The sequence below is a fragment of the Phoenix dactylifera genome, chromosome 17, assembly GCF_009389715.1.
Source record: "Phoenix dactylifera cultivar Barhee BC4 chromosome 17, palm_55x_up_171113_PBpolish2nd_filt_p, whole genome shotgun sequence".
In the NCBI taxonomy this organism is placed as follows: domain Eukaryota; kingdom Viridiplantae; phylum Streptophyta; class Magnoliopsida; order Arecales; family Arecaceae; genus Phoenix; species Phoenix dactylifera.
Window position 1 is genome coordinate 8,789,868 of NC_052408.1, and position 26,661 is coordinate 8,816,528.

Below are 26,661 nucleotides of genomic sequence, written 5' to 3' on the forward strand. Positions count from 1 at the left end.
CAATCACAAATAATGAACAATTCTACTTTATTAGATGCATTCCACATTTTCAAACTTGGTGTTACCATTTTTTACACAAAAACCCGCGGTAGAAAATGTTAATATCAACGTGTTCTATCACGTGCGGGTCACGTGATTATCTGGGCACGCATAGCGTTTCGTCAAATTAACGAATGAGGAGGTCTCAAATTCTGCAACTAGTGCAAACTAAAGCCTCATCATTTTTTTCCACAAAACACCCTGTAAAGTATGGATATTGATGCATCTTGCCACGTGAGAAACACGTGATTGTCGAGGCGGCCCCTTCCGCGTACATCGGCTCGGTTCGTCTATTTCTTTTTCTCCTGCCATTTCTTTTTCTTCAGTCAAACTCGTCGTTGGATCTCCTCTCAGTTCGACCCCTTCCACCCACCGGATTGACGGAGATCTCCCATCGAATCCCTTCGATTCTTGGCGGGATATGAGAGATCTGGCCCTCCTCGATCGATCCGGCGAGGGTTTTGGCCTCAAAGAAAGAGAAGGAACGGGGAGGTGAAGGACTCGCGGCCGATCCGCGAGGAGGAGGAAGAGAGGAAAAGGAGAGAGATCGGTAGATAGGGGCCAAGATGATGGAGTGGACGACGGTGCAGCATTTGGACCTGAGGCACGTCGGCCGTGGCCTCAAGCCCCTCCAGCCCCATGCCACCGCCTTCCACCCCACCCAGGCCATTGTTGCAGTGGCCATCAGGACCTACATCATAGGTAAGATTTGATCATTTGCTAATTTGTTGGTTTTTGGAGTTTAATTTGCTCATTTCTTCAAATTGGATGATTTTTTGATCCCGGGGAGGCGAGAATGTTTCCGTTCAAGGTGATATAGGTCTCATTACTGCTTGAATTGTTGCGTTTTCTGAAAAAATGACTAATAATTTTTGTGAGGAACCTAAAGATCTACTTATGGGTTAGGGGGTTGGAATTATCTTACTTTGTGGAAAGAGAGGGGGAGGGCAAGGAGTAATTAGAGAGCCGGGACCTTCTGGGTGACTTATATAGTCATCAGGCAATGGATGCATAAATTGAGAAAGCATCTGAGTTAGGAAGCAGTTTAAATCAAAAAGATTTTGTCTTTCCACATTATGGAGTGAGAATTCGACACTGGTTGTAGTTGGTCTCCTAGAGTTGCATGCTTTAGTTCATGTATAAAAAGGTCTAGAAAATGTCTGAATGAAGTCAATCTTCTCTTGTATAATGTCTCAAATCATGTGTCTTGAAATGGATACTGTTGTGCTGCCAATCAGCCTTAGCTCACTAGTTGGCATCCCTGTCCGCTTAGGAGAGGTCCAGGGTTCAAACCCTGGCGGTGGAATTCTGACCATATTTCTTGAAAAACAGATATTCTTGTTCTGGAACAGGTCTAGTTGAAAGAAAAACAGCATACTGCTTTTAGACTATATTCAGATTCATTTTCTTTCGAAGTAGTTGGAAGGTTGTCATCGAACAGACATGACAGTACATTCTCTGGTGTTTTACTGTTGTATCTTGTCTTATGTACTCAGTGTGTTTGCTGATGCAGTTAAATTCTCTATTTGCAGAATTTGATGTACTTTCAGGAAGCAAAATTTCTTCAATTGACATTGGTTCACGTGTTGTACGTATGTCATACAGTCCTACCAGCGGACATGCTGTAATTGCTATCCTTGAGGTTAGTTCTTATGAATGATTTCGTGTAACTTGTGATTTTGAAAATATATTCAACTATGACATCATCAACTAATGCTCTTCTAGTTTCATAATCACCAATTTGGATACTGATACATCTGGGCATTTTGGTGGATGTAATTGGGCCAGATCACAGCTGTCATGTGCACCATGTCATACCTTGTCAAGCATTTGTATGGACAAGCATGCAACTGACAAGCAAAAGTAACACATAATGACGTTAGAGAAGTAGTTTAGTTTGTCTAAGAAACCTACCTTAAACTAAAGTAAATATAAATATCATTGTGAACTTGCTGCCACATTTGGTTGTTACGTTGTACTTGCTAAGACAACGTAGTCAAGTTAAAAGGGTTTGGAAAACAAAGATATTCTTTCATTATTTAAAAAGTTTACATGGAAAAAAGGAAGATTTGCAGATGAAGAAATGAAAAGGCAAAAAGGATGATTAATTCTAATCACTTATGTCTATATGGTCCGCCATCATCTATGAATTCTATGGTGATGGCGGGCTTGCAGCTTTGTTGCCCATGTTCATGCTAAAATTCTCTGGGAACTCTAGGAAGCATATTGTCTCAAACTCATTCATTCTTGTTACCACAACTTGTAAGGACTCTAATTGATGGAAGTAGTTGCATTGGCAGGCACAGCACGAGCCTTTCTGGTATTTTTGAATATCTACCCACTCTGCTTTATCACCTTCCATGCTTGTCAGCATTATCCAGGATGTTCAAAAGATCTAGCTGCACAAATGTAATTTTGGTAGGCAGCTGATTTAATACTTTCTTTACATTGAATGGTGTGGAAGCAGCTTTTGCCATCTTAAGCAATGATACTGGATCCATGGATGGTTACTCTAATACCTTCTGGTCCCCTCCCTCTTCTCACCAACCCCAAATTTTTGCCTCTTGCATCTGGAGGTAGGAACAATACTTTTGCAAGGGAAACATACATTTGAGCATCTTACAAGACAGTTTAGGTCCCTAAGGTGGGTGTCCTAGTTAAGTACTTCCAAGTCTGTCAAAAGGCATGCTTTTTAAATAATTATGAAATTTATGTGAATACTAAAACAATAATGTTTAACCTGCTAGAGTATATGTCCAATCAAGTATTCTACTGACAAAATAATGATAACCATCAAGCCCTATCCCAACTATTTGGGCTTGGCACTGCATATCCTTGTTTGCCAATAAATTCTGTTTAGTGGTTTTGGGATTGTAATTTATTTTTAACAGTTCTAAACTAGTTTTAGGTATATTTATTGGAAGACCTGGATAGATCAAAATTTGAGCATGTTCATATTTTAGGCAAGGTTATTCTTAGAATTATTTGATTTCTGAGGAGAAAATTTGGTTACAGCACACCTTTTCCCTAAATTTGTTTAAATTTTGATCGATTCAAACAAAAATCTATCATTGCTCAAACATTTTAGTTGACTCTGTAGCTTTGCTAATATTTCAAGGACTAAACTGATCCTGCCGCCCTCAAGCCCCAACTTGACATCACGTTTCCACCTTATGCCTCTTGAAATCTGTTTTTTCTGCTCCGCTTTGGGTTGATTATACTTGATTTTAGTTAAAAAGGAGGTGGAAAGTGTTTTAGGGGAGATCTGACTCCCATATTATATAAAATCTATTGAATGAGTTATGGCATGGCAGATCTAATATTATGAATCAGATTAGCGCACCCCCCCCCCCCCCCCCCCCCCCCCCCCCGCGGGGGAAATCTTGATGCTATACCAGTAATTTTAGTGCAAAAAATACTGAAAAGGCTGCATTTGTTACATATCTTATCGGCAACTGCGATCTAGTAAACTTCTTTAGTTATGGTCGACTCATGTAAGTCCAACAATATCTTAGGTTCCTCATAACTTTCTAAGTTTCTTCTGATTAATCATAGGTCCTCATGACTTTCCAAGTTTCTTTTGATTAATCAAAATTGTTTGCCACAAATTTGACCTCATTTGCATTATGTATGATAGATGGAGCTATTGCCTAAAGCTGATCCCCAATTCCAATTTGTTATGATTTTGAATTCTTTTATTTTCCATTTTATTTTTGGTAAATTTAGCTTTTTTATCATTTCCATTGACAGAACACTGTCACTGAGGTATATTTTTTCATAATACTTCGCTGTTTTGACTCTTGAATATAGTGGAATTGCTAATTTTATATTAAATTGAGGATCTCAGTTAGTGCTCTATCCAGTTATGCTCATTGAATGCTTAAAACTTGTTGGGTAAACATGATTCAGTGCTCTAGTAAATCATGCTCAATATATCCTCTCAGTTGATGCCTTTTCTGTTACCTTTTGTTTGCAGAGATGGAACTACTATCATCATGCAGATTTTACTACCCTTCTGATCTTCTACCATATGAAATATGAAATTATGTCTGTTAGGTCACTTTTCTTGCATTACAGATCTACTGTCTGTTATTAATTTGAAGAAATTTGCACATGTTATGGAGTTGGATGTTGCCCCCTTTGTTTACAGGTTCATGTATAAGTTACTTTTAAAGTGTTTGCTTATGCTTGTCCTACTTAGAGTCCAGCTTTTTAGTAGTTTGTTAAGAGAAACTTCAGTTATGATCGACTTGTCATGCAAATACATGTCTCTTGCTGAACATAAGCCTCTATGTCATTTCAGCTCTCGCAGATCTTAACTGCTGGTTCTGAATATTGATATGGTTCTGAAAATTGATACCTGATCCTTTTGCTCACTTGGTTTGAGCTTGTGCTTACTGCTTATTCTACCATTTTCTATAAATGACAAGTGTCATTGCCTTCTTTCAAAATTTCCGTTTGTTGTTTCTAGTAATGCCTTTCTGCTTTGGTGCATCTGCCACCTATTATTTCTATTTTGTTTGTACTTGAATATCTTGATTATTCCATATTTTTATGCTTCAATACTTTATATCCTCACAATTCATTTCTGTCTTTTCAGGATTGTACAGTCCGATCCTGTGATTTTGATACTGAACAGACCCTTGTGCTACACTCTCCTGAAAAGAGGAGCGAGCAAATTTCTGCAGATACAGAAGTCCATCTTGCATTGACACCTCTCCAACCTGTTGTTTTTTTTGGTTTCCATAAACGGATGAGTGTGACAGGTTTTCTGTTTGTTAAACTCCATTATATTGCATTTTCCTGTTTCTGTAACATCCCTGTTAACTTTTTCTTTTCCTCCACATGAAGTTGTTGGTACAGTTGAAGGGGGAAAGCCACCTACAAAAATAAAGACTGATCTTAAAAAGCCTATTGTCAACCTTGCCTGCCATCCTCGTCTTCCTGTCCTGGTAAAATACTTAAGTTGCTTCCAAAGCGACCTTATCTTTTGTTGGCCAATGTATGGTATCCAATATTTAAGTAGCCTTGTGTTCTTATTCTTATTTGGTGATTAATCTATTTAGTTTCTCTCTGATGTTCTGATTTCAGCATCACACTGATTACTTCTTCAGCCTAGTATTCTCATCTGGTGTCTAATGTGTTCTGTTCCTGCTGCAGTATGTAGCTTATGCTGATGGCTTGATTCGAGCTTACAATATTCAGACATATGCTGTCCATTATACCTTACAACGTACGATGTGATTTATATTTTGTTTCATCCCACAAGATTATTTGTATGAGCTATGAAGTTTATTGAGCAAATTATTTTGCTTGCCTTTCCTTTTAATATGCTTTTATTCTTTTAAATTCAGTTGATAATACAATCAAGCTCCTTGGTGCTGGTGCTTTTGCCTTTCATCCTACCTTGGAGTGGATATTTGTTGGTGATAGGAGGGGTACCCTTTTGGCTTGGGATGTATCAACAGAGCGACCATATTTAATTGGAATGTAAGTCACTTTCTAACAAATTGGTTTATTTGTCCCTTGTAAGGAAAAAAATAATGTGGGAAATAACTAAGCTTAATTTTCTCACAGTACAAGATTTTAAAAGAAAGGGAGGTGACCCAAAGGATGAGAATTGGGACAAAAACAGCCGGCCAGTTCTAGAAATCATCCAGGCATAAGACCATATGATCCTAAATCATTTAGATAATCTCTCATGATGATTAGTAACCAGTAACCATGTATTTACCTTGCGCTGCCAAAGATATATCTTTTGGTTCTCCAAATGGTACAACACGATATGAATTTCAGTTGAAGTGTTCAATATCTTGTACTTGTACCATGTATCATCTATTTAGCGATCACATCTGCATTACAGATCCACCATCTCAGTTTGTTAAGAAGTGCTTCATCTCCATTGAGTTCATTATGCCTTCACTAAGCCTATTTTCTTCATCATTAATGAGATAATGCCCTTTCCTTCCGTTCTTATCTATTAAAGAATCTCTTTGTATTGATTAAAGTATTTAATCATTGTGGTTAATAATGAAAAAATATACTTAGGAATAATCAATTGCAGTTACATCAAGGGGGCTATATGGTCAGACCATAAAAGAATCTTTGGATTCACCAGGTTGGTCTATTCTATAATGTAGCAATGAGCCACCTACATATGGGACAGAAAATGGGTTTCGCAAATGATGTAATATTAGTCAGCAAGACTAGGAAAAGTTTTGAAAGTTATATAGGAAAATAAAGTCTAAGACTTAGTTAACGATTTTTAAAATTAGTTGGCCTACAGCATATATCTTTTTGTGCTACTTTAATTGGCATAGGGATATAAAATTTACTTTTAGGTTGTGTTGGTCCAACCTGAGTCCAAAATATACTGGCTTTTCATTTTATTTTTGACAGTTCTGGTTGAGATACAAGCTGAAAAATGAAAATAGAAACAACATTGCCAAAAAAAAAAAAATAAAGTTGGCAGTCTTTTGGCATATTCCTGGCATATCTCATTTGATATTTTTCTTAATGAGTCTTCTTCCATATGGAGCCAATATTCTTATCACTTGAAGATTCACATCTTAACCTTGTAAATGCTTTTTTGAGATTTTCTTTCTTGGTCGGTGATTGAGAACCACATGTTCTGGAACGTTTTTGTTTCTGACCTTTGTTTTCAACTGTCTATTCAGTACACAGGCAGGTTCCCATCCTGTAACATCTATTTCATGGCTCCCCATGCTACGGTTGCTTGTCACTGTGATGAAGGATGGGGCACTACATGTTTGGAAGACACGTGTGACAGGCAATTCCAACAGACAGCCAACACAAGCAAATTTTTTTGAGCATGCAGGTCATGTACCTTCTTTACTTTTTCTTCAAAATATTATAAAGCCTATTTCGTGATTCTATTTTCAGTTTGAAAGGCTTTATTGTATGCTATTTTTGTGACTTGTGTTAAGTAATTTATTGCGGTTTATGTTTAGTTTTCAATGGTTTCTGCATACGATCTATGTATATTTCCCTACTTCTATTTCTCTGTTTTGGTTCTGAATGATTTTTTATATCAGTTTTTTATTTTATGCCTTCTCTTTCTTTGTCAAAGTTTGTCTGAGATAAAAAGAATGAATTTAGCCTTGTAACAGGAATGTTCAACAAAAAATGGATCACTCATGAATAGTTGGAACAAGGCTTTACGACTAGAGTTATGGTTCAAAAGATGCTAGCATGACCTTAACAAGGCTTATGTTAAGTCAATAGTGAAAGTGCTTGTCTGTTATGGTCATGACAAAATAGAAGAGTATCTTAGGCATGGTTCTATGGCATCATATATGCTTCTTTTGTACTTGAGTGCGTGAAATATGCAAGGCTGATTTACTTGTAGGGAAAAAAATGGTTTAGCAGTTTGACAATGTTGACTTGGATGAACATGATCCTTTAAAAGAGAATTATCAAGTTTCTCTAGAAAAAATAGGTGATGATACAAGATGACAATCAGCATGTAATTCTAATAGAGGGAATGAATAGAGGCGGCAATGGAGGGCATAGGCCTTATAATAACTGGACTTTAACTCATTCGCATCTCTGTACAAGTATTGCTATTCTGTTGCAGTTTGCAGTTCATGCTTAAGAAAAGGATCAAATGTTGTTTAATTTCTTGTTGGATATATGAGGCCTTAGCTTAATTGGAGACTCCTACGGTCCTACCTTTCTGTGAGTCTTGTCTACACAAATTGAAATCATATTCATCTTCATTAATTGTTTAATAAGTGAGACTCATGTCTGTCCTCTAATTATCTCTTACTCTGGCTGCTTACCTCTTATCCCAAGGCATTCCCTCCCTTTTTATTCTCCCCGCTTTGTACCTTACAACTTACACCTTGTCCTTATAATCTTTTCTGACTCAAAATCCATCTTCCAGATGCACTCAGCAGCAACCTTCACCCCCATCCCATCAACACCCTATTCCTGTCCCATAATTTTTTTTTTTTTTGGCTAGAGCGGGTAGATTCATACCTGTCCCATAATTGCTCCATCTAACCCTATTCTCTCCAAAATTCGAAAATAAATATCATTTTTGAACAGGATCAAGAGTTTCGATTTGCATACTAAAATGATAACCAGATTCAGCTATTTGTCAAGTTTCTGTTCATATTTGAGCATGGAGGATGGGTTGATTGATATTTGAGATAGTATTGATTGTTGCCAACTTGGTAATTCCCTTTTACTTAGTACATCTTATTTGATATGTTATGTTTTGTTTTATTGATTATAACAATTATTTAAGATTTCTCCTTGTATTTATTTTTTTTTTGAATTTATTTTTTTTGGGCTGCTTTGACTTTTGGGTGCCTGCCAAGTCACCAGGCTGCCAACCGACTGCCATCTACCACCTACAATCTTCGAAATAGTTGCTGTTACCATGTTGCTGTTCTACAAATGTTGATCATTCTTTACTGTATTAATTCTAATTCTGTCCTTTACATCTTGTATTTTTATCTCTCTGATGCTTGCCTTATGTGCTGCATTGTTGTCCTTTTTTTGTGTATCAAAGTTGAATGTATGTAATGTTCATGCAACACCTTAAACCTCTTAATGCTATCCACCACAGTTTTCTTTCTTTTGTAGTATAGATCCGGTTTGCAGCAAATTACTGCATTGGTGTCCATTCAGTTCAATTTTTAAGCTGGGTCTTGGTTCATTTGTTTTCTGCTCAGTTTGGTAATGGTTTTCACAAATTTTCAAGCTTTACTTGCCATAAACTTTTCCCCACAGTTTTAATTTAGCATTAAGTGCAATTTTTGCACATAAGTTGTATGCTGTACATGCTGCAAATAATATCTATCATGGCATCCAGTGCTGTATTCAACCCTAACATCCACTAGATTACCTTCCCTTGATATATATTGTATGCATTGCTATATCAGAAATTCATTATGGTTCATTGTTCGTGTGATATTGCAGGGTAATCTGTAAATGTAATATATTTATCTTAATGTTCTTTTAATTTCTTTTGCAGCAATTGAAACCATCGACATTACTCGGATTTTATCTCTTCAGGATGGAGAAGCTGTTTATCCTTTACCACGAATCAAAAGTTTGTCAGTTCATCCAAAGTTAAATCTAGCAGCACTACTATTTGCAGTTAAGCGTGGATATTTTACAATTTTGTTTCAAGCTTGACTGATGCTCTATTGGATGTACTTAGATGGTGTCGTATTCTATAAAACAGGACATGTCAAGTGGTGATAATTTGAAAAACAAGGGTGCATACACAAGAGAAGGAAGGAAACAGCTCTTTGCAGTTCTCCAAAGTGCAAGGGGTTCTACTGGTAAAATTTATTTGCATTCTATGTGGAGAATTGAACAAAATCTAGTATGATCATTCTAATTGCATTATTTTCCGGTCTTTATTGCTAATAGTGAAAGCAACCTGCTATAAATATGATTCACGTGATAAGAAAAACATTATTTCTGTTTCTGCTTTTTTGGTACCGTGAATGTACCATGTGTAAAGAGCTGAGAAAATTGTGCGATTTGTCCTTGATGATGATCGTGAGAAAAACACTAGGCTTAGGTGCTGTTTGGCATCACTTTCATTTTTCTTATTTTCAGGAATAGAAAAATAAAAACTATGTTTTTATGTTACTTATAAATTTTTTAAAAATATATACACGTTTGGTATTGTCAACCATTTTTGAAAACATAATCATGATGATGGTGGCCGAGGTGCTAATAGTGGTGGTGAGGACAATGGAGTCCGCAGTGGTAGTGGCGGTGGCAAAGGCAATGGGGTGCTAGCGATGTAGTGATGGCGGCAATGTTGATGAGGCCATCACTAATGTAGTGGCAGCAATGATGCTGCTGGTGGCGATGTGGTGAAACTGTAGTGATGATGATGGTGTGACAGAGGTGGTGGGGGTGGCGGTGGCGATGATGATTGTGGAGACGATAGCGATGGCATCGACAATGGTAGCGGAAATGATGGCAGCAGTGGCGGCAATGATGGTGGAGACGATTGCGATGATGGTGGTGGCGATGGTGGTGATGACAGTGACGGTTGAGGTGGTGTCCATGGTGGTGGTAAAAGACATTAGTTTCTTGTTTCTGAAAATAGTAGATGTAAGAATTTGTTGCTTTCTTTTTTTAGAAATTATAAAAATATTTTTTTTAAAAAATTAATAACAATAGCACCAAACATGCTTTTTGCATCGGTTTCTATGATTTTACTTTTAAAAACAAAATGGGTTGGTACAGACAGGCACTGGGTAGTGTACTGAATTGCTTCCTTATCATATGGTGTGGTAGGTTGACCAATATGGACTGGGAACCATGGGTACCCTAAATCCTATTTTATGGGTCTTTTAGTTTTCTGTGTTTTGGTAATATCTGCATCCTACCCATTTTAAGCATTAGCAAGTTGAAAGAAATAAGGTACTCTAACTCTATATTATTCTGATTTTTTCAAATTACTTCCCTAGTCTGAGTGTATTCATTGGACTTGACTACTTTTGTTTAAAATGTTGAGGTTCCTTCCTATAATATATGTGTGGCTCTGGTTAAACAAATCTTTGAGTGGAAATGTAATAATTCTGTTCCTTTTGGTTTCCATTATCATCACCTTCTGCACTTTTTTAACCACAGTACTTGTTCTCCCTGTCCATCTTCACTATTTGTATTCTCCATTTTCTTGTTAGATCGTTGTGCAGCGTGCCTGTAGTGTTTAGACATGTGTCCATATGTGACAGCCAAAAGTTAGTTACAAATGAAATAATTATTAAGATCTAATTATGCTAATATCTCTATATGTATCTTATGGTTAATACCCATACATATCTATAGATATGTCACAACCAATGATTGCTGTCTCATCCTGAATAGCCTGGTTCAGGCCGTACCAACCTTTATTGGGTTGGAACCAGGATGAGACAGGGTTTTGGCTCTGTACAAGCTTCGAACTGGCTTAAATCAACCTGTATTGGTCCGAACTAAGCGGTACTGCCGTGTCCCGGGGTGCATACTGTACCGTACCCACTCGTATGGACTAGTTTTGGACAGTATTAGTACCATGATAAAAAATGAGAAAAAGGGATTGGAAACTATCTTGGTACGAAGTGCATATTGTAGTATATCGGTCGTATCATACCAAACAGGTAACCTATCGAGATGGTACCGTGTACCAAGATTGCGGATCTTGGTCAAAATACTAGAAAAATATACGCAAAAATCTGGAATGTTATATTAAATGTTTGCTTCTTTAAATAATGACCGCTAGACAGTTTTAATGAATGTCCTGAAATAACATCTAATCTTATGATTTAATCTGATCATCAAAAATTTAAGATACAATTGTGTTTTGACATAGACTTGTAGAGGCATTGTTATCACTGAGTTTCATGATTGCTACTCCTTGTTTCATATTCACATTAACTATTTGTGGGATGTAGACATCTTTAATATATGGTATATATTTTCTTGGTGTTAGGTAAGTTTTTTCAGAGAAGTGCATGCATTATGCCTGCTTAACTCATCATGATTTGCAATCCCAGGAAATTGTCTTTCCATTCATACAATTTGAATATCCTGTTCACATTAACTATTTGGGGGATGTAGACATCTCTAATATGTGGTATATATTTTCTTGGATGTTAGGTAAGTTTTTCAGAGGAGTGCATACATTATGCCTACTTAATTCTTCATGATTTGCAATCCCAGGAAATTGTCTTTCCATTCATACAATTTGAATATCCTGTGGCTTGGGCCTTTTTGATCTTTGAGATCATGATCATCACTCCCAACACCCCCACCAACCCACCCAAAAACGACACCCACACCCTTTTCACTTGGTATTGCAATTCATTTATTCTTCGATTATGTATATAATTAGTTTATGTTATCTATATGATATAATAGTATGGTTCTTTCTCAGAGATCAAAATTGCCTTGATGTCTTGCAGCTGCCGTCTTGAAGGAGAAGCTTTCAGTTTTAGGTTCATCAGGAATTTTGGCAGATCATCAGCTCCAGACACAGCTGCAAGAACATCACTTGAAGGGGTAAATTAGTACTTGCTATTTGTCATGCTTTTGTTTTTCATCTCAGGCAAGTAAGCATACATAAATATTTGACCTCTCATTCTTTTGATGCTCAGTTTTTCCCATGTCACATAGATGAAGCGTTATACTGTCTTAGCATGACCATTGCCATGAAAACCAGATGAAGTGCATAGAGAGAGTATATACTATATTGCTTGAATCATGCCCTGCACACAGTTATTTCTCCATGTCATCCTACTATCAGAAGTGAAGAAGAATTTATTTAGTAATTTTTAAGGGTTAAAAATTAAGATCTGTGTTTAACAATGGAACTGCTTACAATGGTAATATTGTAGTCTACTCTAACATCCAGTCTACTTGATCATACTTGCTTTAAAGGTGCTGACTAGTTACCTCTCATCTTAACTTTTCTTGATAAGTTAGTACATAGTACAAATACTTTCACCACCTAGCCATCAAACCTGTTTGTATACTTAACCTTACTAGGTCTGGAATTGTCACCTGGTCATTGGCAAATTTACTTCTTTATCTACATAACATAATCTATATTTTACTTAGTTTGCATGTCTATATAGAGGTAGAAATATGTAGGTAACTGATTTACCATAACATAACGGCTTTCTATTTTTATTGACAGTCCTGTTTTTCTTATGGCAGCCAAAGTCAGCTAACCATTTCGGATATTGCACGGAAGGCATTCCTTCACAGCGTATGTTCTTTTTAATTCCACCTGTTCATATCCTTGTGTATGCTTTTCAGCTGTAGCTGTGAGGTGCATGGGTAATCAGGAGCTGACTAGCTTTCTCGGAACCAAATTTAATTGATGCAAATTGCAAACAAATGATGGATCATGGTTTCGTAAGCAAAATATCAATGCCATTGCTGTTACATAATAATGCCTTTTTCGGGCTAACTCAGAACATCCTTATATCATAATGGAAATATGTTCCTAATAAGTATAATTTCACTGTTGCATGCCTAGGAGACTAATTCTTGCTGTTCCGGTACATTAAATGCTTCTTCCAACAACTATTCTAATTGCTGTTTGGTTGATGAGTTGGACGTAACCTCAGAAAACATTGTGCTTGCTTTCCGTAGACCCATATTTTGGAGAAGTTATAGTTTGTTAAGCCTGAAAATTGAATTTCCAGTATGCAGGACCCCCACTGTTTTTGATTAAAGTTCTTTTATCATGATTCTTTTTGTTATGTTCTTGGTGTCTTATATGGATTTGCTTCAGCCTGTCATTTATTGTGAACAGCTGAGTTCCTGTTGAAATTTACCAATTATTAAAGCACTTTTTTGATGTCTGCACCACATTTTGTCCCTCATTGGCATATATACCCATGCAGCATTTCATGGAGGGGCATGCCAAAAGTGGCCCAATATCTCGGTTGCCCCTCATTACAATCTCAGATGCGAACCATCAACTGCGGGATGTTCCTGTTTGTCAGGTACTGCATGTAATCGTTACTTCAATTTTCTGTTACTGTTATTGTCCTATCACCTTTTTTCCCTGAATTCAGGAGGGATCTAAGTCCGGTTTACCTGAGGGGTGTTAACCTGAAGGATTTACACGTGTTTTTCCTGAAATGTTACTCGGGGTTGAAATCTTGAGGGATAAAACCACTCAAGACTCAAACCCCGAACCTTGTGCTATCACTTTCAGTAAAATATCACTTTCATTCTTTACTGACTGCAGCTTTTTGCTATTACAGCCTTTTCATTTGGAGCTGAATTTCTTCAATAAAGAGAATCGTGTCCTTCATTATCCTGTTAGAGCATTTTATCTAGACGGTTTCCACCTAATGGCTTATAATATCTCTTCTGGAGCGGATAATCTATACAAGAAACTTTATTCAACGGTATTAACTATGATATATTTATCCTTTTGCTATCTTGGTATCTTATTATGCAATGCCACCAAGGTTTTTGATTTGTCACTTGTCCATTAATTTCTCTCAGATTCCTGCAAATGTTGAATGCCTTCCCCAAAGCATGCTCTACAGTTCAAAGAAACACTTTTTTCTAGTTGTTTTCGAATTGAGTGGTGCTAATAGTGTTCTGCATGAAGTTGTTCTTTATTGGGAACAGACAGATCCACAGTCAGTTAATAATAAAGGAAGTTCAATAAAAGGTTTTATCTCTCTCTTGAATTGCAATATATGTAGATGCCTATACTATTTGACCTTAATGTCTTTGTTCTTTCTGCGTAGGGCGAGATGCAGCACTTATGGGTCCAAATGAAAATCAATATGCTATTCTGGATGAAGATAAAAGTGGTCTTGCTCTGTATATTCTGCCAGGGGTGGCTTCTCAAGAAGTCAGTGATAGTAATGGCGCACTTGATGCAAAGTCATTTTCTGATACTGGAGTTGTTTCAAACCAAGGGCCACTGCTGTTTGTTTTTGAAACAGAGGTTGACCGCATATTTTCATCTCCACTAGGTGGGTAAACAAACCTTCAAAGTTAGATGGATAAGGCGGCGAAACATGCTTCTTAATACGGATGATTGAATACTGCTGATTGTGGTTCCTGTTTATTGTAGAGTCAACCATCTTGTATGTTATTTCTGGAAACCACATTGGGTTGGCCAAGTTGCTTCAGGGATACCGTCTATCAGCTGATGATGGACGGTACATTTCAACAAAAACTGAAGGGAAGAAGTTTATTAAGTTGAAACCAAATGAGACTGTTTTCAAGGTGCTTGGCTGTGCCATTTTTCTTTTCATGCATTCAGTTATTACAGTTTTTAATATGGAGGAAAGCAAAATCGTGCAATGTTGTCCCTGTAATTATGTTTGCTTGTTTTGGTCTTCTAGGCTGGGGTTGTATTCTGTTCTCATGCATTATCTCAAAATAGGTAGATCTTTGTTATAACTTTTTAAACCAATTTACAATTTGATAAATTAATGAAAACTCGTCTGCATATCCTGTTTGGATGAAGATAGGTATAAATCTGTGACAGGAGGCTTAATGATTATAGATTAAAGGCGGTTTTGAAAATCAAGAAAAGTGAGGCTTTAGGGCTTCATTGATTACCAGTTGAAGTGTAAATTATTATAAAATTAATTAGGTAGGTTTATTGAATGAATATATTTGATGAAATATTGACAATAGGAGAAAGTTAATTTAATGAAGAACATACTTGTAGCTTTAAATGAACATGAATTTTAGAAAATTGGAATAATTACGAGGGGATCAAACTTTTGACTATCTTTATTGAGGAAGAGTCACTTGGTGTTACTAACTAGTTGAAAGTGAATTTACGGGATGTGATTCCATATCTTGGCGTTATTTTCACAATCATTTGCCTGCTTACTTGACCTTAACATGGTTGCCCTTTTAATTGGATCATACATTCTTGAAAGTTTTTGGTTGCCTAAATTTGTTCTTGGTCTTTTCCAATGCCTGCCTCACATGATCTCTAACTATTTTCGTTATGAAATATTGCTCTATTCATCCCTTTTTTGGTCTTATTTACAAGTCAGCCCCTGTGGTCCTTATTAGGCCATGCTTTGTTCATTCCTTTTTAAAATGCCATGTCTTAAGTTGTCCAAATTAATCTGATATACGAACCTTGATATGACCAATGTGCCAATAAAACCATACTTGATGAATTTCTGGGTCAATAATATATGGTTCAAAGTAGATGTATGATGATGAATGGATGCGGACACAGACACATAAACACATATGTATAATCAGTAATAGTGTAATACCAGTTGCCCCAAAGGGAACTAACAAGACTATTTATTGAAGGAAACAATGTTAGGATTGGCATCCTGTATTAGAATTGTGAAGCATTGGTGGTGTTGGTGGAAGTCTATGGTCTAATAGTGAATGGACATAGGTACAGACACATAAACATAGTGCATAATCAGTATTGAAATAGCCCCAGAGGGAACTAAGAAGACTACTTATTGGGCAACGAAGGATTGACATCCTTTGTTAGAAGTGCCAAGCATTGAAGTGGAATGATGATCTCATGGCCTCTGTAAGGAAAGTCATAGTGTCTTGAAGGGTCATAAAGTGCAGGAGTGTCCTTGGTGTGTGATATGTCCAAATAACACTCAACATTTGAGATAGTAGTGGTGGTATCGTTGAATGCTATCTAATTTTTGAGACCTCCCATCAGAGTGAACAAAACATGACTTAGATCAGAGGGGCTGACTTTATTAGATTCATGTGGACACCTTAACACTTGTCCGCATGGTTGCTATGTTAGGTTGCTATATTTTCTTGCTATGTTAGATTTATTATAGCTAAAGCAATAACTCTAACTACTTTTTATAATGCCATTTAATGGTCTGCTATCGTTTATCTGATGAGCTTTAGCAATGATGAATTCTGGTTATCTGTTACTGACCAGTAAAACATAGCTTTATGCTGCCTCATGAAATTCCCAGAGAGGTACTAATATCTGCTGGTAACTTCATGAAGGCTTCGTTTTCTGTTTGTGTTAACCGCATAGGAATTTTGCTAATCAATATATCTCGAAACACTCTTCATGTTGAAAATTTGTGCAATGCAGTTTCTACATGTCATGCTGTCCTCATGCCATTTAGTATTCTTATGCAGGTTCGCTGGCAAGAGACTCTTAGGGGTCATGTTGCTGGCATAGTGACAAGCCACAGGGTACTAATTGCTTCTGCTGATCTAGATATACTGTCCAGCAGTTCAAGCAAGTTTGATAAAGGACTCCCATCAATATCCTTTAGCACTTTAGTATATAGTCTTGGTTGTACCTTATAGTTCATTTGCCTTCATGCAAGCTTTAAAACACTTAACTCCTTTGCACTTCCGATCCCTTCTATGGGTTGGCCCTGCACTCATTTTTTCAAGTGCGACTGCTATTAGTGTTCTTGGATGGGATAGCAAAGTTCGGACCATTCTTTCTATCAATATGCCCTGTTCTGGTAAGCTGCTTAAATTTCTATCTAGTGCTAATTGCAAAAATTTTATCTTTGTTTTTTGCTTCTACAATCAAATAGACACTTCAAAAGAGTCTCATCTTAGGAAGAATTTGTTTCGCAAACTGATATATTATGGTGTAGAAGCCAAGAATCAACATAAGAATGTCTGAGAGTCAGTGAATTGATTTTAGTTTACTTTAATGGAGAGGTTGAGTTATCTTTAATGTTAGCATCCTGATCATGTCTCTTTACTGCTAATTGGCGATAAGGTGGCTCACTATTATAATCTGTGTTAAAGAGGACTTCTTTGAACTTCTAAAATACTTAATACGAAGCATACATTATATGGGTTCTCATGGAAGCCCTGATAAGAAACCTAAATTAATTTAAAATGCTAGATTCAGTAACTCCTTCAAATTGAAGATCAAGGTGCTAGCAAAAAGAAACCATTTTTCAGCAGAATTCATAGTTAAAGTAGGATTCGATCAAATTGCCAAAACAACTTTCTTACACTCAACACAGTAGTTGGCTTTAATCCTCCTCTAACCAATTAAACCCGGTCATCATAGGATTACCATAAAAGGGCTATCTAATTAAACTACATTGATTTAACTACCGGTCTGTGTAAGGTACCTAAAAGACCCCAGAACAGAAAATAGAAGTACCTCGACTGAACTTGGCAAGTAAATGTCTTGCTCCTTATTAGAGAAGGAACGAGGGCCCCTAGAATCTCAGGCCTTGATACATGATGATTAAAATCCCACGGGACAGGGCTGTCTTGATTTTTCCATGGGATAGGATGCGCCGCCGTTCCGACACTTGGGATGGGGGATGTCCTGTAGTGCATGGAACAAGATGCTGGGTTGGCAGTGGGAGACTCCTGGGACAAATGGCTCATCCCGATGTCCCAAGGGACGCCCCATGGAGATTTGAATCATTGACCTTGAGGATCATTCTACGTTACATGTCTGAGATAAATGGGATTCTTTCCTATTCTAACATTTTCTCTTTAATCTAAGTCATTTACTTTGTTTTGATGCAGTGTTGATCGGTGCCTTGAATGATCGCCTATTGTTTGTGAACCCAACAGAGATAAATCCTAGACAGAAAAAAGGGGTTGAAATAAGAAGCTGTCTTGTGGGACTTCTTGAGCCTCTTCTCATTGGATTTGCAACTATGCAGCAATACTTTGAACAGAAACTTGATCTCTCAGAAGTCTTATACCAAATAACATCAAGGTTCTGTTCCTTCGCTTTTTATTGCAGTTCCTAAGCCAATTGAACATGTTTGATACATGCATGCTTTCATTGTTAACAAGATTGATAACATATATATATATATATATATATATATATATATATATATATATATATATATATATATATATATATAGATAAACTTAACTTATCTGAAACATTTCCTTTTAATCTGGTGTGTAAACTATGTTTCACATCAACATCATATATAAAGACTAATTTACAATGTCCTCTCAGTGCAGGTTTGACAGTTTGCGTATTACTCCAAGGTCTCTTGATATATTGGCAAAAGGCTCCCCTGTTTGTGGAGATCTTGCTGTATCACTATCCCAAGCAGGTCCTCAATTTACACAGGTGTGCTATAACTTGTATTCTAGACAGGTTTCTTTTTTTCTTTTTCTTATAAGATGTTGAGTCTGAATATGTTCAAGATAATTACAGGTGCTGCGCTGCAGTTATGCTATCAAGGCTCTCCGTTTTTCTACTGCTTTATCAGTTTTAAAGGATGAATTCCTGCGTTCTAGAGATTATCCTCAGTGTCCTCCTACTTCGCAGTTGTTCCATCGCTTTCGACAGTTGGGATATGCTTGTATCAAGTATGTAGACCTCATCCGCATTTCATTTGACCTGTGTTTGAAACCTGCAAATAAATGCATTTGCTTTCTCCGGCTTTGCAGATTCCTTTATTCTTTCTTGCTTTCTTTCTTTTTTTTTCCCTCGAGTTTTCGGTCATGCCTATTGTTAATGTGAACCTGGAATATTCTCTGCAACCTTCCCACCACAATATATGTTGATGGTATAATAACATACTGATTTACTTCTAGTGGCATTACTGCATGGGTTATTCTTGTCCTGATCTTATTGCTCAATCCTCAACTATTTGAGAATTGATAGGCTCTTCAACTACTATCTTGTGGGCTCCAGAGGAGAATCTCACACTTATTATGTCTACACATGATGTTGATTTTTATTTGCACTACGTTTAATGGGCAATGTCTATACATCAATCAGCTATGTTGCTTTGAATCATCTATAGTGCTGAATGCATTTTTTTTTGTTGTATATTGCGATGAATTCACAAGATAATACAGAAAGCAACACGTCTGAGTGAAGGATATTAAGTGTTGACACAATTGAGTACGTGAATGGAGGAGAAATTTTCATGAATGTTAACATCGAACTTTTTATATCTATTGAACTTGTGTAGCAAACTTATTGTGAGCAGAACTCTAATTGCTGTCTAGTGGTTATTAGTGGGGGCAATCTATTGTATGCATATCATGCACTTTCGTAGAGAAAGAAAGTGTTGGGTTCTTTTTCTTTTTTTGATAAGCTAATTTAATATTTGAATTTGTTGTGTCCATCCATATGGATTTTTTGTTGCTGCTGCTGAGATGTCAGTGCTGTTTGCATGTACCTATTGCTTCTGCTTGTGTCATAAGGATGCTGTCTACTAGCTGTTTTGTCAATAATAAGGATTTTGAGCTTTGTAGTTGGGGAACATGCAGATATATGGATATACTTTAGTTACATGTGCACACAAACAAGTTTTCCTTCATTATCAAATGATTTATTTTTAGTCCAAGTATGGTCTACGAATAATGTGCATTTGAACATTCCTGGATTTGTATGATAGCTATTTTTTTATTACATAAATGCATCGTGTTTGCTTAGAAAAGAGCTCTCCTTTGTGCTTTTAGTATATGTGGAAAATATTATGTTTTCGTCCCTCTTGGTTCTATTACTTACTTCGTTTGTCTAATATTTTTTTTGAGAAGGCTATAAAGTTCTGTTGGTCGATCTGTGGATCATCTGGATGTCTATATGCGGATAGGTATATATGCACATTTAAACTATTTTCCCAAATCATTAACGAATACCAAGTTATAAGTCCATGTCTGAATAATAGACGGTACATTTATAATGATTTTTATAACTTCCAAAACAATGTTGTTTAATTGTGACGAAGGGAACACCAAAGCGACAAACACACAATAAAATTTATCTACCCCTCTCTGCGCAAATTAAAATAGTCAACAATAATTCCAAGCACCATTCTTACAAGCACAACAATAATAGCATGTAACAAGCAACTCACAAAAATCAAGACACTAATTTTTATGTGGAGGGAAAAACCATGAGACCAAGTCCAGACTAATTCATAAAATTAATGGGTTTACAAATAGTCCTCTCTAGTTCCAACTAGAGGCTTACAAACATCGAGAACATAATCATTGGCTCCCAAATATCAACATCATCATCACCGAAAGGTGAACAACAAGATCAACTGCAGTGTGTCCAAGTAAACAAGCAAATCAAGACACAGACCAAATTGAAGCTCTTGTTGCCATAAACAACATACTGAAATTTGACTAAGATCAAGTTTCCAACGACCATCCAATCTTGGGGTTAGGTTGGATTTTTGAAGAAAAAGCTCCTTGTTCTTTTCCTCCCCTCTCGGCTTCTCTTGTTCTCCCCAACTTTGGAAGGCTTTACTCCCCACATCCCCATTCAAATGGGTCTTCAAAATGTGGTTGGCCAGTTGACGTGTCAACCACTAACAGCTGCCTTTCATTTGTTTTGTGTGTGTGTGAATGAGTTGGGCTTGTCACCTCCACATAGGAGGGACAACCCAACAAATTTTCCCCTCCCAACTATGTGGAGGGCTCCACCAAGCTCGCTTTCTATCTGCAGGCAACCAATTTCTCACTAGCTAGGGTTTAATCATCATATCCGACCCATTCTCGTTGGCATGAATTTTCTTAAGTTGCAAGAACTTCGTCTGCGAAGCATCATGAATCCAAAAGTACTGGACATCATTATACCTGAATCTTGAATGGGAAGTTGGATTCTTACAAAGATGGGTGGCCCTTTGACTGTCACAGTAAAGAACATACATCTCTTGCTTTAGGATGAGCCGTAGTAGAAACTTTTTCATCCATAACTCTTTATTAGCTTTACTAATAGCAATGCACTCAGCCTCAGTGGTAGATAAAGCAATGCATTTCTAAAGTTTAGACTGCCATTACACTGCTAACCCTGAAAAGTAACCAAGTATCACAAAGTGGACTTCCTTGAATCAATATCATCAGCTATATTTGCATATGTATAGCCATCCAGCATAGGCTTACCATTTCCAAACACAAATATACCTTGGAAGTGCCTCTGAGATACCTGAGAATCCATTTCATTGCAGCCTAGTGTTCTTTTATCAGGGTTGGAGAGAAATTGGCTCACAACACCAACTGCATAGGCAATATCAGGCCTTGCGCATACAATGGCGTAGATTAAACTATCCATAATTGATGCACAAGGTACTTTCTTCATTTCCTTTATCTCTTTCTCACTTGTAGGACTTTGCTGAGAGCTTGATTTGAAATGACGTGCAAGTGGAGAACAAACTGGTTTTGCCTTGCCCACGTTGAACCTCTCCAACACCTTTTCAGTATATCTCTTTTGTGACAGCCAAATATTCCTATTCTTCCTGTCACAACTGATTTTCATGCCAAGGATTTGTTTAGCCAGCCCCAAATCCTTCATAGCAAAGGATTTAACTCCTTTTTAGCTTCTAAATCTTATTAGTATCATGGCCAACAATCAACATGTCATCCACATGAAGCACGAGAATAATAAAATCATCATGCGAAAAATATTTTGCAAACACACAGTGATCTGAAGTGGTCTTATTGTACCAATGGTCTGCCATAAAGGGTTCAAACTTCCCATTCCATTGTCTTGGTGATTATATGAGCCCATATAGACTTTTTTCAGCCTGTGCACTTGATGCTCCTTGCTTTTAATTTTGAGCCCCTTTGGTTGCTCTACATATATGTCCACAAATAATAATAGCATCACCATTGGTTGCAATTGCAGCAATATCTTCAATTGCAGCAATATCTTTTTCTTCCTTTTTTTCTTCACCTCTTTCCCTGGATTGCTCTCCTTTAAGCTTTTTACATTCTTTCTTCATATGCCCGGGCATGCCATAGTGTAAACATTAGTTTCACTTTCTTGACTTGGATCTTCCCTTTGACCAGTAGTAATTATCACCATCATGGATTTTGTAGTTTTGCTCTCCCCTTCTTTTCTATAACAAGTGCCTCTGAATGAGAAAAATGCCTTGCTCTTTCCCCCTTGTCTCTTCATTAAACATGCTATCCTTCACCATGCTCAAAGTTAACAATCTATCGGCCAAGGAGCTCATGAGAAGTAGTGCTTGGACCTCATCATCAAACAGTCTTGTCTTACCAAAAAAACAGAGTCTTCATGATGGACAACTTGTTTAAGATATCTTGAAAGTTATTCAAATGCTCCCCAAATCTACACCCATTTTTGTACTTCAAATTTACATGCCTTCTGATCATAAAGGCTTTGTTTGCATGGTCTTGCGCTCATTAAGACTCCTATTTTAGCCAAAATTTATAAGCATCAACTTCTCGGGCCACATGCCCAAAGACACTCTGATCAACCCATTGTCTAATCTGTCCTATGGCTTTTCTATTCAACTTCCAATCATCATTGGTTTGACTTTGTGGCTTAGTTCTTTTCAATTTAATGAGCTACAACAGCTTTTTATGATACAAAATATCCCCCATTCTAGTCTTCCAAACTGAACAATTGAGCTTAAACTTGATACGAGATCTTTCCTCCATTTAATATGTACAAGGAAAAAATCAGAATATAGCCAATCACAGCTCCAATACCACTTGATGGAGTGAACATCAAAGTAACAAATGCACAATAAAATTTATTTACCCCTCTTTGTGCAAATCAAAATGGGCAACAATTTTTCCAAGCATCAATCCCACAAGCATAGCAATAATAGCAAGTAGCAAGCAACCACAAAAAAGCAAGGCACTGATTTTTACGTGGAAAACCCTCCAATGTGGAGGGAAAAACCACAGTAGGAAGCTAGCAAAGCTTCCACTAATTCACAAAATTAAATGGGTTACAAATAGTCCTCTCTAGTTAAAAACTAGTGGCTTACAAATATCAAGAACATAATCCTTGTCTTACAAATAATGACATCATCATCACCTAACGATGGATTTCAACAAAATAAAAAAAAACAAGAAGATGAAGTGTGGGTCTCACCAAAGCGTGTCCAAGTGAACAAGCAAACAGAGGCAATTAACACTGATCAAAACTGAAGTTCTTGTTGCCATGAGCAACGTACTGAAATTTCATCAAGATGGGTTGCAAATGATCATCCAATCTTGGCTTAAATTAGATTGGGTTTGTGAAGAAAAATCCCCATTACTTTTCCTCCTCCCCTGGCTTCTCTTCTTCTTCCTAACTTTGGAAGGCCTGATACGCCACAACCCCATTCAAATGGGTCTTCAAGATGTGGCTGTCCATTAGCCACATTAAACACTAACAGCCCCGCTCTTCCTCTCCTCTTTTGTTTTTGTTGTGTGTGTCAATGCGCTGGGCTTGTCACCTCCGCAAAGGTGGGACAGCCCAACAAATTGAAATGCTGTAGACGAAGCAAAAGTCAGTTAAATTTGATATTCAAGTCCAATACATACATGTAATTATAAATTTAATAACAATTATTGTTATAGTGTTGAGTTCTTTTCCTTTCATATAGGTCATCGAGCCAAAATTCTTCAAATTCTATGGTTAGATACATCATCTTATATTTCTACGGTCCACATCTTTGTTTAAATTAACTAGTGTGGCTGATAAAGATGTTTCCCTCTATTAAAAAGACCATGTCTTTTTGTTTGTTTCTTTAGTACACTGACAAGTTAGACATGCAATTGATCAGGTATGGTCAGTTTGACAGTGCCAAAGAGACTTTTGAGGTCATTGGCGATTATGAAAGCATGCTTGATTTGTTCATATGCCACTTGAATCCTAGTGCCATGCGACGCCTTGCTCAGAAATTGGAGGAAGCTGCTACAGATTCTGAGCTCAGACGATACTGTGAAAGAATCTTAAGAATCCGTTCAACTGGATGGACACAAGGTATCTTTGCTAATTTTGCTGCTGAAAGCATGGTACCTAAAGGTCCAGAGTGGGGTGGTGGAAACTGGGAGATCAAAACACCAATTATTATGAAGGATATACCTCAATGGGAGCTCGCCGGGGAAGTGATGCCATACATGAAGACCAGTGAAGGGCCTATCCCATCCATGATTGCAGATCATATAGGTGTTTACTTGGGTGCTGTGAGGGGAAGAGGCAATGTGGTGGCAGTAAGTGAAAAGAGCTTGGTTAAAGCATTCACAGCAGCGAGTGGTGAAAACGTGTCTCTCACCTCATTTGAACCATCAAAGCAGACCAAGGATGGTGATTCAATGGGCGATACATTGGCAAAGCAATTGACAGGCCCTGCTGCTGCTGGAGATGAGCAGGCAAAAGCAGCGGAAGAGTTCAAGAGATCTTTATATGGTGTTGTTGATGGTGGCAGTAGTGATGAAGATGAAGCAACATCGAAAACCAAAAAGATACAGATACGAATACGTGACAAGCCTGCTGCACCTGCAGTGGATGTCGACAAACTTAAAGCAGCCACCAAACAGTTAGGTTTGGGCCCTCCAATGAGGACTAGGTCATTATCAGGACCAGCTCAAGATCCTTCGATGATATTACCACAGACAGCCCCTGTTACTACAGCAATTGCACCAGCTACTGCCACAGATATGTTTGGAACTGATGCTTTATCAGCACAATCCCCATCGCAATCTGGCCCAATGGTTGCGGGCATGGGTGTGTCAGCTGGACCTATTCCAGAGGACTTTTTCCAGAATACCATTTCATCACTCCAAATTGCAGCTACACTGCCCCCTGCTGGAGCATTCGTATCAAGAGCTGATCAACGTGCTCAAGTAACGACGGAGAACAACTTAGTTTCTAATCAGAATGTGATGACTGATATTGGCCTTCCGGATGGTGGAGTCCCACCTCAAGCATCACAACAGCCTCAAGTGCTACAACAGCCTCAAGTGCCACAACAGCCTCAACTTGGGGCAACTGGACTACCTGAAGTTGGCGTTCCCCAACAGTCTCAAGCTCTTCCTCCTCGGATTCCTGTCTCTTCGCAGCCAATTGATCTCAGTTCTCTTGAAGTTCCGGGTTCGAATGCTACGAAATCCTCTCCTACTGCCCCAACTGCACCTACTGCTGTGCGCCCGGGCCAGGTAAACTTTCATCTTGCTCTGTAGACATTCAGAGGTACCTGTGATAGTATAATAATAATATATTATTATTGTTTACATTATAGGTACCCCGTGGTGCTCCTGCTTCTGTATGCTTCAAGACTGGTCTTGCTCACCTTGAGCAGAACCAACTTCCTGATGCATTATCTTGTTTGGATGAAGCTTTCTTGGCTCTTGCCAAAGATCAATCCCGTGGAGCTGATATCAAAGCCCAAGCGACTATTTGTGCCCAGTACAAAATTGCTGTGGCATTACTGCAGGTATCGTTCGCGCTTCATTATCTTGTAAGCTTAGGGTTTGAAAAAACTCACTTGATTGGTTCTTGCTTTTCTTCTGTCTTTTCTTCCTTTGGCTCATTTCTTACCGTGAAAATGTTCAGTCTTGAATCACTATGAATGCCTTCATTGTTTTACTGAATATATAAACTGATTTACACATATTCATAGGCTAAACAAATTCTTCTGCAAAAGATGCAGTATTCTGTAACGATGCTGATTCTCGAGTCATCATCTCTTTTTTACAATTTTAGAACATCAAATATGTCCTCTTTGTTCAGAATTTCCCCCACCATGCTTACATGTTCAACATTAACCAGAAATATCCGTGGTAACATTTCTCTTTCAAAATTATCACAGGAGATTTCTCGCCTCCAAAAGGTCCAGGGTCCTGGTGTACTTAGTGCTAAGGATGAGATGGCAAGGTTGTCTCGCCATCTTGCTTCTTTGCCCCTCCAAGCAAAGCACCGCATCAACTGCATAAGAACTGCCATCAAACGGAACATGGAAGTGCAGAACTATGCTTACGGAAAGCAGATGCTCGATCTCCTCCTCTCGAAGGCACCACCAACCAAGCAGGATGAGCTGAGGAGCTTGATCGATATGTGCGTCCAGAGGGGGCTGTCAAACAAATCCATCGACCCATTTGAAGATCCTTCTCAGTTTTGTGCTGCGACACTCAGTCGCCTGTCTACCATAGGACATGACATTTGTGACCTATGTGGCGCAAAATTCTCTGCTCTTTCAACACCTGGATGCATTATCTGTGGTATGGGAAGCATTAAGAGATCAGATGCTCTTGCAGGGCCTGTTCCCTCACCGTTCGGGTAATATAAATTTGCGTAATTTTGTACGAGTCACTTGCACAAGATGTTCTTGTATGATTTCATTATACCTATCATGGTTTTTTTGGCTGTAAACATCAGAGATGCATTTCTGTGGCTTATATGAAATTGATTTGTTTGTTACTATA

The 26,661-nt window shown here is 37.7% G+C and overlaps 1 protein-coding gene across 1 annotated transcript; it reads left to right on the plus strand.

Annotated features, from left to right (window-relative positions):
* Positions 1–350: 350 nt before the first annotated feature.
* Positions 351–26,661, plus strand: LOC103706397. Its single transcript, XM_008790483.3, has 24 exons — positions 351–741; positions 1,572–1,681; positions 4,640–4,805; positions 4,891–4,991; positions 5,200–5,272; positions 5,394–5,529; positions 6,717–6,877; positions 9,044–9,168; positions 9,257–9,356; positions 11,982–12,078; positions 12,736–12,787; positions 13,431–13,532; positions 13,797–13,943; positions 14,044–14,215; positions 14,295–14,525; positions 14,627–14,781; positions 16,660–16,788; positions 16,880–16,997; positions 18,037–18,232; positions 18,493–18,604; positions 18,692–18,846; positions 24,021–25,395; positions 25,479–25,673; positions 26,049–26,661. Exons 1-24 carry the CDS (start codon positions 606–608, stop codon positions 26,517–26,519), a joined length of 4,815 nt encoding a protein of 1,604 aa, XP_008788705.2. The 5' UTR covers positions 351–605; the 3' UTR covers positions 26,520–26,661.

Bases quoted from the DNA above. Each gene is read 5' to 3' on its own strand.
- LOC103706397 (XM_008790483.3), top strand. From the start codon at position 606: ATGATGGAGTGGACGACGGTGCAGCATTTGGACCTGAGGCACGTCGGC. The intron at 4,992-5,199 runs GTAAAATACTTA...TTCCTGCTGCAG, and splicing joins ATCCTCGTCTTCCTGTCCTG to TATGTAGCTTATGCTGATGG. The intron at 13,533-13,796 runs GTACTGCATGTA...TTGCTATTACAG, and splicing joins GGGATGTTCCTGTTTGTCAG to CCTTTTCATTTGGAGCTGAA.